This window comes from Schistocerca serialis, chromosome 1 (assembly GCF_023864345.2).
Source record: "Schistocerca serialis cubense isolate TAMUIC-IGC-003099 chromosome 1, iqSchSeri2.2, whole genome shotgun sequence".
Taxonomy (NCBI): Eukaryota; Metazoa; Arthropoda; class Insecta; order Orthoptera; family Acrididae; genus Schistocerca; species Schistocerca serialis.
This window is the reverse complement of record NC_064638.1, coordinates 545631941-545645348: the sequence shown is the minus strand read 5'-3', so window position 1 is coordinate 545645348 and position 13408 is coordinate 545631941. Positions and strand designations below refer to the sequence as shown.

Sequence of the window (13408 nt, the reverse complement as noted above, 5' to 3'; positions counted from 1 at the left end):
AAAAGAAACTCGATCACTGCCCGTTGTTTGCAATGCACATCCGTTACAGATGCCATTTTAACAGCTCCGTACAGCGCTGCCACCTGTCGGAAGTCAATGAAACTATACGAGATGAAGCGGGAATGTTTGAAAATATTCCACAAGAAATTTCCGGTTTTTTCAACCAAAATTGGCCGAGAAAAAAAATGTGTTGGATTACTTATTGAACTGCCCTCGTATATTATTTTTATCTGTCCTCACATTGGGTAACTACAGTAAGATGAAAAAATGAAGAACTTAAATATAAATTGCAGGATGAATATAACATAATACGTAGCACTAACTTAAAATAGTTGGAACAGAGATATGCAAATATCATGCGGCATAACAATAATTCAGCAAGCACTTTGTAATAAATGTGCAATTGAGGCTTGGCCATCAACAGTAAAATCTTTTGCCATTTTTAGTAGACATGGTGCTGTATTTTATCCTCAATATACAGCTAATTCGTCCTTCCCCCTCCTCTCTCTCTCTCTCTCTCTCTCTCTCTCTCTCTCTCTCTCTCTCTCTCACACACACACACACACACGACAGAAGATACTATAACTCTCCAACATCAGACATAAATCATGTTTCTCTAGTTTTGTAGTCCAGTGGGACAGTATTTTATTTTTATATATGAGTACTGGAGGAATGTCGAATAATGAGAGTTACTGTGCTTGAATAAAGTGGGTATTAAAATGCTGACAAAATATTCCATTCTCTTTCAATGTGTTGTTTGTCATTGCTGGACTCCCATGCTACTTTCATTGCATAGCCAGAAAAAAAGTGTGATTGGAAGTGTGTTCTCTGACTACATAAGCTGATGCTCACATCAGAAAACAAGTGTAAGGCTTCTGTGTATGAAGCATAAATACACCAGCAAGCTGAATGAATGCAGAACAAAGTTTACACTGCATTTCCAAATTTCCAATTCATAATGTGGGTCCTGCAGTATTGTGGCAATCTAGTGTATCAGTAAAATTTCTGCCTACAAAATTATACTGCATATTCTACTACCAAACTTCTTTTGAATCTGTTTCACAATGATAAAAACTGAAGACGGGCAAAACTGAAAATCTATGTGTTAATCACATCAACTTCTAAATAAAAATATTCAGGTCTATTTCCTATTATTTAAATAATAGATTTAATTTCACAATTAAATTTAAGCATTAAGAATGCATGAAGTTCAGTCTTCTCTATTAGATTTTTTGAAAATTTACATTTTGAAACATCACATTAAAATCACAGATGTTTATTTGTGTGACATAATGGTCACGAAACAGTAAATCAAGATTCTGAAATAGGGTCAATACCAACAGATGTCTGTAGCTATTTTAATGGGATGTAATAATAATCAACTGTTATTAATCAGCTATAAACCACCTGAAATCCAAAGAACTATAAATAAGCTAACAAACAGTACAGAATGTTTAAAAATTCACTCAGTTTTGAACTCACCAAACAGTAAAAAGCAGAAATAAATGCAGAGGTAATGAGAAAGCATAAAAGATTTTTAAATCCTATTTCAGGAGAGACCCAAACTACAAAAAATTTGAAAATAACAATAGAGTAAAAGCCAAAATTCAAATTGCACGTCAACTAATGAGTTGTCACACAAAAGTTAAAAGTTGAGAACTATACTCATAAGAAAAAAAATGTGAACAGGACTATAAATAAATGCTTAAAAGGGCAGGAGGTAGAGGGGAATAATATGAGGGCCACCCAGAAACTTCATACCATGTAGCCATCTGACAATTCAATTCGATTATGACAGCATCCTTCAGGTTTTCATCATTTGTAAAATGTTTACCAGAAAAATGCTCCTTCAATTTTTGAAAGAGGAAAAAGTCCAATGGTGAGAGGTCCAGACTGTAGAGAAGGTGCTTGAGGACGTCCCACCACAATTTCTCTTGCAGCAAGGCTTGTGCCTACCACACAGTATACAAATGTGCTTTTTTATGAAATAGAACAATTCCATGCAAGAGCTTGCCTCTTTGGCAGTTCTAGATAGACTGACAAAAACATTCTAGGGTAACACAGTAGGCAGTACTATTGACCTACTGACTGTTGTGTTCTGGGGCACAAAATCGATTAGCAGGACTCCTTCACTGACCCAGAATACAAAAGCCATCAGGTTTTGAGTTGATGCAATTTGTTTGAACTTACATGGCTTCTGTGGTGACTGAGGATGATGCCACTCCACAGACTGCCACTTCATTGTGGTGTCTTATGAGAACACATGTTTCATCTCCTAACAATCTAGTCAATGAATGTGTTGCCATTCCTTTCCTAACATTCCAAGAATGGTAATGCAGCACTCATTCTTGCAGCTTTCTGGTCACCCAAGAGCATGCATGGAACCCATCGTGCATGGATTTTGTGTTACCCTAAGTGCTGAGTGTCAGTTTTGTGCTCAATTGAAAGAGACAGTTCCTGATATTGTTCATGTGCATCACTAATGATAAATCATGGATTCTCTCGAATGATATGATCTACCTTTTGTTTCAATGCATCTGTGATGGTGGAAAGTTACCCTGATCTCTCTGCATCATGAACATCTGTTTTCCCATTGTTATAAACTTTATACACCACTTTCAGACAATGATTGCATTCATTACACTTTTGCCATCAATGGTAACAAGTCTTCTGTGAACATCACAGGGTCTAATATTTTCTGACTGCAAAAAAGAAATAACACCTGGCATCTCACAGCAGGCAGGGTTTTTGACTAGCACATCTTTGGTCACAGCTCTCTCTGCACTTGCATGTGACAAGGCCCAACTTATGGCTCCATGTGGCAACTGTTCGCATCACAGTGATCACCAAAAACTAATGAGTGGCTGCCACAAGAATGGTGTATGGATTGTATGCACAAATTTTTTTACTGTCTGGATGGCTCTGGTAATAAGCAAAAATAAAAAAGTACTGAAAATATATAGAATAAAATAATATAAAGGACATTATGAGCAGAGAAACCAACAAAAGGAAATGGGTACTGGTATATACACTATTTGATCAAAAGTTCACGGACACCTCAATGTCATGTGGAATTGACCACTAGATATCATGAGAGGTAGACTCATCAGCATAAAAGCTGGTGGGGAGCATTGTGTTGTCAGTATAGAAGCACTAACAGCAGAGCTCAGTGACTTTGAACATAGGCTAGTCGTTGGGTGTTACTTGAGCAACAGATCCATCAGGGACATTTCAACACTTCTAAAGCTGCCCAAGTTGACTGCTGGTGATGTGATTGTGAAACGGAAACAAGAAGGAACACAACAGCTAAACCAAGACCAGCAAGACCACATGTACTGACAGAGGGGGACCTCCGAGCACTGAGGAGGGTGGTTGTAAGAATTACATAACATCAGCAGGATGTATCACTCAGCTACTTCTATATCTACACCATACTTTGAAAACTGCCATGAAGCGCATGGTAGAGGGTATGTCCCATTATAATAGTTATTAGAATTTCTTCCTCTTCCATCCATGTTCAGAGCATGGGAAGAATGATTGTTTGAGTGCCACTGTGCATGAGTAATTATTCTAATCTTATCCTCATGATACCTACGTGAGCAAAGTGTAGATGGTTGTAGTATATCCCTAGGGTAATCATTTAAAGCCAGTTCTTGAAACTTTATTCATAGATTTTTTGGGATAGTTTACATCTGATTTCAAGAATCTGACAGTTCAGTTCTTCAGTACCTCTGTGACACACTCCCACAGATTAAACAAACTTGTCAGTTCCAAAGTACTGCCAGCAGTCCAGCTATCACAATGACAGTGTGTAGGGAGTTAAGAAAAATGGTGTGCAATGCTCGAGCAGCTCCTCATGAGGGACACATTTCTATAGTCAATGTTAAGCAAAGCTTGAATGGTGTAATGAGCAATAACACTGGACAGTGGATGGCTGGAAATGGATGATTTGGAGTGATGAATTACGCAACATCCTGTGGCAATTTGATGGCAGAGACTGGGTTTGGAAAATACCTGGAGAATTTTACTCCCATCATTTACAGTCCAACAGTGAAGTATGGAAGAGGTGGTGTTGTTACATTTCTTTGTTTACTTATTTATTTAGTTATGTTGGTTGGTGCTTTAAGGTGTAAAACTGCTAAGGTCATAAGTGCCCGTATCATAATGTACGAAAAACCAAGTACTATTTAAAAACCTGAGGCCAAAAAAGAACTTTAAGAGAGAAGCAGCTAAGGACATGGGTGTCCCAAGTGAAATCAAATTTGCCTTGCCATGCTGCTGTGATAAATAAAAAGTAAGGCGCGCTTGACAGAATGGGTGTCGTCCACTAAAACATCTGAGAAAGTAGACGGTAAACATAGATGTAAATATAAACAGTTAAAAAATGGGCACTAGATCAGAAAATGGCACACCACCAAGGATTGACATCGCTAGCACAGAATGGGGCAGGGTCACCACTTAATAAATGTTGGTGACTAAAATGACAGTACCCTATATGCAGCCAGGCTAAAAGGACCTCCTTGCAACGTGAGGGGCGAGTGGAAGTCGATCATTCTATTAGACGAGGTTTAATGTCCCAGAGTTTGCTTCCCTGGAGAGAAGACCATTGTGCACTCCAGTGTGATACCACATATTGACAGATAGTGACATGAAGATAATCTGAGGCGACAGAATGAATAGCAGACCAAGGAAGGAGAGCTGCAGCCTTTGCAGCAGCATCAGCAGCATCATTCCATGGCATGTCAATGTGACCCAGAAGCCACAGGAACACCATGTTGGTTCCCCCAACAGTAAGCAAGCGGAGGTATTCCTGGATCTGCTGTACTAAAGGATGGACTGAATACAGCAGATGAAGGCTCTGAAGAACACTGAAAAGATCTGAGAAGAAGACACAATTTGGAGGCCCATATCACAGACGTACTGAGTGGTCTGAGAAAGGGCATAGAGCTCCACAGTAAAAACTGAGCACTGCTCAAGAAGTCAATATTGAAAACGATCATCACCAAGTACAAAGGCACAACTGACACCATGGTCAGTCTTGGAGCCATTGGTGTAGATGAAGACTCTGTCCCCAAGCCGCATGCAAAGTGTGAGAAACTCACTGCGAAACACCAACCAGGAGTAGCATCCTTAGGAAGTGAATGGAGTCCAAAGTAAACACATACCTAAGCATGAAGCCAGGGCAGTGAAGAGCTCACACCCATGGGGAATGTGCAGGGAGCAAAAAAGCAAAGCTGTCGAAGCAACAAACAAAAGCAAACTCTGGGAGGCAACAGAGAAGACCTGCGCAGTCCATACTGGTGGTCAAGGGAATCATCAAAAAAGGGAGCTTAAGTTGGTGACTGGGCACAAAAGACAATACAGTTCACGTAATGACTGAGGAGAATATCCCACCAGTAGGAAATGGTAAGTCAGCAGCCTCAGCATAAAGACTTTCAACAGGACTAGTACAGAAGGCACCAGTCGCTAAGCATATCCCGTGGTGGTGGATGGTGTTAAGATGATGTAAGATAGATGGACATGCAGATGAATATTGTTTTTGAACAGACAAGAGACCGATATAAGTGGAGGAGGATGGTCTGATCCACTCCCCATGAGGTACAGCATAAAATACATAGAACACCGAGGGAGCGAGTACAACGAGCTGCCTGGTAAGAGATGTGGGAAGACCAACAGAGCTTCCTATCAAACTTGAGTCACAAGAAGTTTGTTGTCTCTACAAACAGAAGAAGGATGGGCCAATATGTAGGGACAGGGGAAGAAACTCTGGCACTGCCAGAAGTTCATACAGACAGTTTTGTCAGTGGAAAAGTGGAAGCTATTGTTCTTGTTCCATGAGTAAAGGTGATAAAGACACTGCTGAAGACACCACTCAAGTAGACGGTTTGTTGAGAGCTGCAATAGTCACAAAGTCACCAACAAAAAAGAGAGCCTGAGATACCCAGCATGAGACAATCTGTAATATGGTTAATCACTATGGCAAATAAAAAGACACTAAGCAGAGAACCCTGAGGTATCCTTTCACTCGAATAAAAGTGTCTGACAGGGCTGAGCCCACACAAACCTTAAAAACACAGTCTTTTAAAAATTCCCAGATAAAAAGGGGCAGGCAGCCCTAGAAGCCCCACTCACACATAATATTGATGATACCTGTCCTCCAGAAAGTGTCATACACCTTCTCCAAATCAAAAAACACAGCCACAGCTTGGCACTTCCACAAAAAAATGTTCATAATATGAGTTGACAAGGTGAAAGATGATCAACAGCAGAGCAGTACCCACAAAATCCATGTTCAGTGTTAGTGAGGAGATTCCAAGGCTCGAGCCACCACCCCAGTGGACCATTAATCATGCATTCTATCACCTCGCAGACGCTACTTATGAGGGAAATTGGATGGTAGCTGGAAGGAAGGTGTTTTTCCTTGTCAAGCTGAAGTAGGGGAATGACAATGACCTCATGCCAGCAACTGGCATATGTGCCATCTGTCCAAATGCAGTTATATGTATGGAGGAGAAAGGATAGGCCCTCAGGAGATAGGTGTTACAACATCAAAATGAGAATGCCATCCAGTCCCGATGCAGATGACCAGGACAAAGAGAGTGCATGTTTAAGCTCCCTCATAGTACTGTAATGATCACATTTCTGAAAGGAGAAAGACATTGTCCTTTCCTTTGTCACCCATTTTAGAGGGGAGAAGGCAGGATGGTAATGAACAGAACTCAAAATGCCTGCAAAATATCGGCCTACGGTGTTGGAGATGTCATGTGGACCTACAATGACCACGTTCGCTATGGTCAGGCCAGGAACAGAAGAATAAACTGTGGTTCGTGAAAGCTGAGGAGATTATTTCAAACAACAGAAGAAGGAGTAAAACTGTTAAAAGAGCTTTGAAAAGAAAGCTAATTAGCTTTTTTGCAATCTCTGAAAATGCAGTGAAACTGGGCATGTATCTTTTTATAATGGGTACATTTCACCATTGTGTGATGGCATTTGAAAAAACAGACAGCTCATCTCTGTGTGTGGATTTCATTGGAGCATGCCTCAGTCTACCAGCAGATGGGACACATTGTGCCTAGAAAGAGGTGCGAGATATGCAACATTACATGGTAGTAAGAGTTTGCAAGTTATTCTACCTGGTCATCAATACAGGGGAAATGGTGTTTAACAAAAGTGGCTAGTGAGGAGTAGCCAGTCAGCTTTAGAAAGCTGCCAGTTGGGTGGACATACAGATGGTATGGGCATTAGCAAATGAATGATACAGGGGAAATGGTCACTCAAGTGGGTGTTGGAGTGAACAGACCACTCGAGACGACAAGCAAGTTGAGTGTACAAATCAAAAAGTCCAAGTGGAAAAAGGCGTGAATGGAATCAGAAAGAAATGTGGATGTATCAATGTTCAAATGGATTAGACTGAGCTGGCTGAAGATATCTACTAGGAGAGAGCCTCTTGGACAGGGGCATGGAGAGCCCAAAGGGGATGGTAGGCACTGAAGTGGCCAAGCAGCAAAAAGGGAGGGAAGTTCAGCAATAAGTTGCAAAATGTCTGTCCTGGTGACAGCAGAAGATGAGGGTGAGAGGACGGTGCAAAGAGAGAAGGTGAAACCAGGAGGGAAAGATAGACACAACTGCTTGAAGCTGGGTGTGCAAGGAAATGGTGTGACTATTGACAACATCTCGAATGAGCAATATGACTCCTCCATGAACTGGAGTCCCCACCTCAGGGTTAATGTCAAACTGGACTGAAGTGAAGTGTGGAAGGTGAAAGTGATTGTATTGGTGTAATTTTGTTTCCTGGAGGCAGAAAACAACTGGACAGTATGATCACAAGAGGACCTGTAATTCACCTCTACTGGATCTGACTGAATCTCTTCAGGTGCAGACTCTGATGCTGGCTGGCTAGATGCGTGCAGAAAGTCATCACTGGAGCACTCCTGTTTGGATTTCTGTGATTCTGTTTGCAAGGAATGGTATTTTGCTGGCAAAGATGAAGGTTTTTTTTGGAATGGGGTGCACCTGTAGCAGATGAAGATGAGGGTGTGACCTTGGAGCTAGACAATTTCCCAACTGTGGCACTAAACTGGAAGCCGCAAGTCTGGTAGACATGTTCTTCATGAGTTGGGATGTTGCAAGGACTGTACTATAACTGTCAGAGGGTGGTGTACAAGGTTTGTAGCTGGCCAAAATTTTCCAAGTAATGTGACCAGGAACCTTTTATTTCATCCAGATCTCCTGAATGGCTCTCACATTGAGGTAGATTGGACAGCCATGAGAGGAAGCAGCATGATCACCTTTGCAGTTGTTACAGTGCGGGGAAGGAGGGGGACACTCATCCTCATGAGCATCCCTGCCGCAGGTTATGCATTTGGCTACATTTTCACAAGATTCATGTATAAGGTTGTAATGTTGACATCTATAGCAATGCATGCAATCCGGGATATATGATGTGGCAGTAATAGAGCTTTGTAGCCAGCCTTAATTTTTGATGGAAATACCATATGCTCAAATGTGAGGAACAGGTTGTGGGTCGGTACTAATTCTTTATCCACCTGTTTCATGAAGTGGTGAACTGCAGTCACTCATGCTCCTTCCTGTTGGGGCCTCCCCATTTGGGGGGGGGGGGGGGTTCACCTGCCTTAGGTGATAGTCTGCACCTCAGTTCGCACCTCCCGGTCTCCAGACAGAGGGACCAATCAGCATAGACAAAGGTAACAGCTCAGGCAATCACGCCTCCTTGGATCTGGCCTTTCCCAGGGGGTATGTATGAACCCTACTTGTTGACCCAGGGCTGGTTATTCTGGTTTACCCAGTCACCTTTTATGTGTCAAATACATAGGCCAGCCTTCAGGAATGCACAGGGAGCAAAATAAGGAAAGCAAAAACCTCAAATGCCAAAGTGGAGGAAGGACAGGGAAAGTAAGATGGGTGGACAGGGCAAATCCATATAGAGTTTTGCCAAGAACTTCAGTTTTCTAAAGAAGGCATATGACTCAGTCCCCAAGGGAGCAGCACAGAAAGGGAAGTAGTGCTGCAAAGGCTCGGCACGTACACACCAAAGAGTGGTGAGTCCACTGGGTGGTGGTGGTGGTGGTGGTGGTGGTGGTGGTACAGTGTGCACATGTTTTTTAATGGTTCAAGTGTGATCCCCTTATCATGCTCAAGAAAATGCTAAATGGAGAAGGATATGAACATATTTTACAGCAAAGTGTACTGTGTACGATAGAGGAACAGTTCAGAGATGATGAGTGTTTATATCAGCATGACAAAGCATATTTTACAGCAAAGTGTACTGTGTACGATAGAGGAACAGTTCAGAGATGATGAGTGTTTATATCAGCATGACAAAGCACCCTGTCATAAAGCAGCATGTGTGAGGCAATGATCTGTGGACAATAATACTTCTGAAATGGACTGGAATGCCTGGAGTCTCAACCTGAATGCAATGGCACACCTTTGGTATGAATTAGAATGTTACCGTCACGCCAGACTCCAGTGGCCAACATCACCACCTCCTCTGGTGTGGCTGTTGAAGAAGAATGAGCTGCCATTTGTCCACAGGTATTCAGACACCTACACCTACACCTAAATCTACTTCTATATCTACTGAAATTTTTCAAAGCAGAGTTCAAACTCAGGGTGGACACAGCCCATATTAATGTCCACCTATGGGCGTTCAGAAAATGGATAGAAAGAAAGAAACAGAGAAGAAAATGAGACAGGAAAAAAACCTCGAAAGAGGAAATCTAGGGAATACATACTAGTGACACAAATTATGTGCATAAATTAAGATCAAGTTAAGGTGAGAGCAAAGCATTTTCAGGCCCAAACAACATTTATGGCCAGTTTTGGTGCTAAACCTAGAAGGTACCAGAAGTGCTCTTACCAAGAGCCCAAGACATGCCAACTAATATCTGAGTGGGCATCCAATGATATATTGCTTGTATGCAAAAATGATCTTTAACTAGCCCTGGTTGAGAGCCATCTTCCTCTTTATTCTTCATGTTTGCCATGTTTATTGTGATGATAGGATTCAAAATTGTATTTCACAGTTAAAGACTGAACTGTGTGTGTGTGTGTGTGTGTGTGTGTGTGTGGGGGGGGGCTGTTTTTTTTTTTTTTTTAATTGTACATGTATTATTCCTTGTTATAACTATTTCTGTTTCACTAGCTGGAATTCTTGCACTCTTTTTCTGTTTCAATAACTCTTAATGTAATGAGGTGGCTGAAGAATTGCATAGCAGTTGAAAGCTTACAATTATTTTGTTTAGTTAAATTTACAGGACTGTTTGCAGTTATCCCTTCCTTAATTCCTCTGAACTTTTATAATAATTTCTGAAAGCAGAATCTTCTACTCAGAAGCAGTCAGTGTTACTCTTGATATAGGCTGGAAGTAAACAGTTGATCATTCCCTCTGAATTGCAACCTTACATTTCAACAATTGCTCCTTACTGCAAGAGTCCTGATTTTCCCTACAGTCAAACCACTGGACTTTTTACACATATCACTTTATGATCTGGACACACAGAACATTGAAAGACCAAATGAATTAAACATGTTTGAAAGTTAGTAACACACACATTAACATACACAGTCTTAAAAATGATCAGTTATTGTCCTAACAGCAGGAAGAATGCACTGCACTGCCAGTATGGGTGTACCACAAGAAATGCACTACAGAATTAATGAGAAATCCAAATGTGCCTGAAAGATATTTTGTATCACAGTAATAAAATAATCAAATATCATATGTACTGTGTTCTTCTAACAAAGTACCTTTGAAAATATTATTCTAAACAACAGATTTTACCTAACATTCACCGCCATTGTTTTGTGGCTTTCTTACTCTAATGAACAGACTTTTTATCCAATCACCACTAGTACCAGCTTCACATCAATGCTTGTTTTAGCATAGCACAAGTGCTCACCAAATAAACATATTTGTCATGATGCCATATATCTTTATTCCAATAGATTCTCAAACATGACATTATTATTTGTAATAGATGTTATAGAATGCTGTACATCTGTCTCTTTACTCTACTGTTCAGTATTATGAATTTTTAATTTCTGCTGTGAATATTCTCGCTTGAAAGGTACGAAAACATACAGTAACTTTGTCACAAACTGATAAACAAAATAAATCCCAATAATTGACTGTATTTCCACAAAATTTATCTAAAATTATCCAAACTCATCAAAAATATCCAAGAATGGTTGTTATCATAAAAAATTTAGTTACCTCATACAGTCAAGCATATATATTTTGAGAAACTATGACTTTCTTGTATTACATTACAACAAAATCTGTCAATACTGTGGCAAAGCTTCCAAAAGTGAAGGAAGATGAAAAGTTTGTCGGAGCTAAAAGTATTTCAGCATATTAACAGACATGATACTGCCAGCAATTAAATCATTTACGAAGGCAACAGAACCTCAACAAAAACTATTTTATCTGTCTCCAAGTGCCCTAGCTCCATTATTAATTTGTATTATGTTTTAAAGTATTTGCAAAAAAAAGTAGTAGTGTGAATTGTGTGTGGTTATCACCATAACAAAGAAAAGTAGCATTGATTGAAAACATGATCTATTAGTGATATACATATGGCACTGATCACATTGACATATCCATTGCAATCTGAAGTGCTGACATTTCAAAATATTCCACAAAACCATAAAGTATTACAGTGCATGAACAATGGACATAAAAGGTAATGGATTATCTTAACAGCAACTGCTGCCTAGGGAAGCTGTAAAAGCAAATTTCCTTGTGCACAGTCCTGCTTCTACTTTCAGAAGGTCTGCATATGTTTCAAAACACATTGCAGAGTGCTTATTTCTTCGTATGATCATTTTAGAGACATGTTATTAACTATGCATGTCCAGCTATTGCCATTCAGTGATTGCTCCATTAATTTCCCAATATGAGAAGGTCCCACCTCTACTGAGGACTTGGTACAATTGGATACCTCTGATCCTGTGGTCTGAGTGAGCTGCCCTTTCTTTTTAACCTTCTTCAATATATCCCTCTTTCCTACCCTTGTAACAAACTATTACTTTGCTAATTCCAAAAGTCAGGAAGTGTACCATTTTTACATTTGTGTGTTCGTCGGCAGTATTATACATTTCACTTTTTGAAAGTAAACTTTGGTTAGAAATTTTGTCTCATAATTTATCAACAATTGAATATGTTTCTCCAAAAATTAAAAAGGAGCAACAAATATCATTTTGTTGGGAAATGAACACATTTAGATAGTCCTTCCCTTCTAGCTGAATAGATTTGTTACAATGTGCCGAGAGCCCAAATTATCTTTTGACAGTTCAACTAGGTAGTAAAAAACAACACAAAGAATTATTAATCAAAGATTTAGTTTTTAAACATTAGAATTATTATGCTGTTTCAGTTTAAGAGGAACTATTAATAAATTTTAACAGGAAAACATGTTAGCAGCATTGATCGGCATCCTTATAGATCATTTTTGCAAAAGCATAGAGAATTACAGTGCGTGAAATTATGTCAAGCATTTCTGTAAGGCCCAATCAGAAAAGAAAAATGAAGGATATCCCATAATAGAGGGAGTTAAAACTGACATTATACAAATACATATTTCCTCAACAGGCATAATGTTTTTCAATTAAGATGTTGCATGCGCATTTAGAATAAATGTTGCTGTATGTTATTCAAGAAATTGATTAATGGTTCCATATATCAGAAAAATAATAAAAAAAGTGATAATCAATGAAAGCCTGAAAGTTATCCAAGCATTTCCTGTTTCAGCCTGCATAAATTTATTAAGCATAATTTGAAATTAAAAAAACTCTAATGAACGTAAGTCAAATTGTTGTAGTGTACCTTTTCATCAACAAAAACTGTGAAATATTAAAACTTCATCTGTACTCTGTAAGGAAGTTTCTTTGTTTTGAAACAAGAAGCAAAATTATGAGTTGTTAGTTGCACAGCAGACAGTGTTATAATTTGTCATGCAATTTTTTTCATCTCACTGCTTACAATATTAGATATTATATTTAAAAAATTAACTTGCCTTGAATCAAAATGGGAGTTTATAAGTTACTTAAGAACCAATTAATTTCTAAAAAACAAGCAATGTGTGTGCATTAATGAAGATATGTAACTGTTGAAACTAGTGTGAACCACCCAGGAAAATATCTAGGGACCAGTGCTAGCATGGAGGAAAGACTTTTTCCACACACTTCACAATTCTGCTTCTTAGAACATCCTTATAAATGCAGAAACAACATCTAAGCAAGATTTTGAAATCTGAGAAAGTAATCATTTTGTGAGAAACCACTAATGATATATTTTGTCTTCTTTACCTTCTGGATCTTTAGCAATAACTGTAGAGCTCCTGTCTACACCTGTCTTGTTAAGTTTGTCTTCTGTTGGAGAGTTGCG

At 39.4% G+C, this 13408-nt stretch overlaps 1 protein-coding gene across 16 annotated transcripts in view; it reads right to left on the bottom strand.

Annotated features, from left to right (window-relative positions):
- LOC126475204 (calcium/calmodulin-dependent protein kinase type II alpha chain) overlaps positions 1 to 13408 on the bottom strand; it is a 1005993-nt gene that overhangs the window by 115877 nt on the left and 876708 nt on the right. For 11 of the 16 annotated variants that reach the window (XM_050102858.1, XM_050102867.1, XM_050102894.1 and 8 more), the window contains exon 13: positions 13330 to 13392. The exons of the other annotated variants lie outside the window; for them this stretch is intronic. In XM_050102858.1, coding sequence (XP_049958815.1) covers positions 13330 to 13392 — 63 coding nt within the window. The remainder of the gene's footprint in view (positions 1 to 13329; positions 13393 to 13408) is intronic. 16 annotated transcript variants of the gene reach the window in all.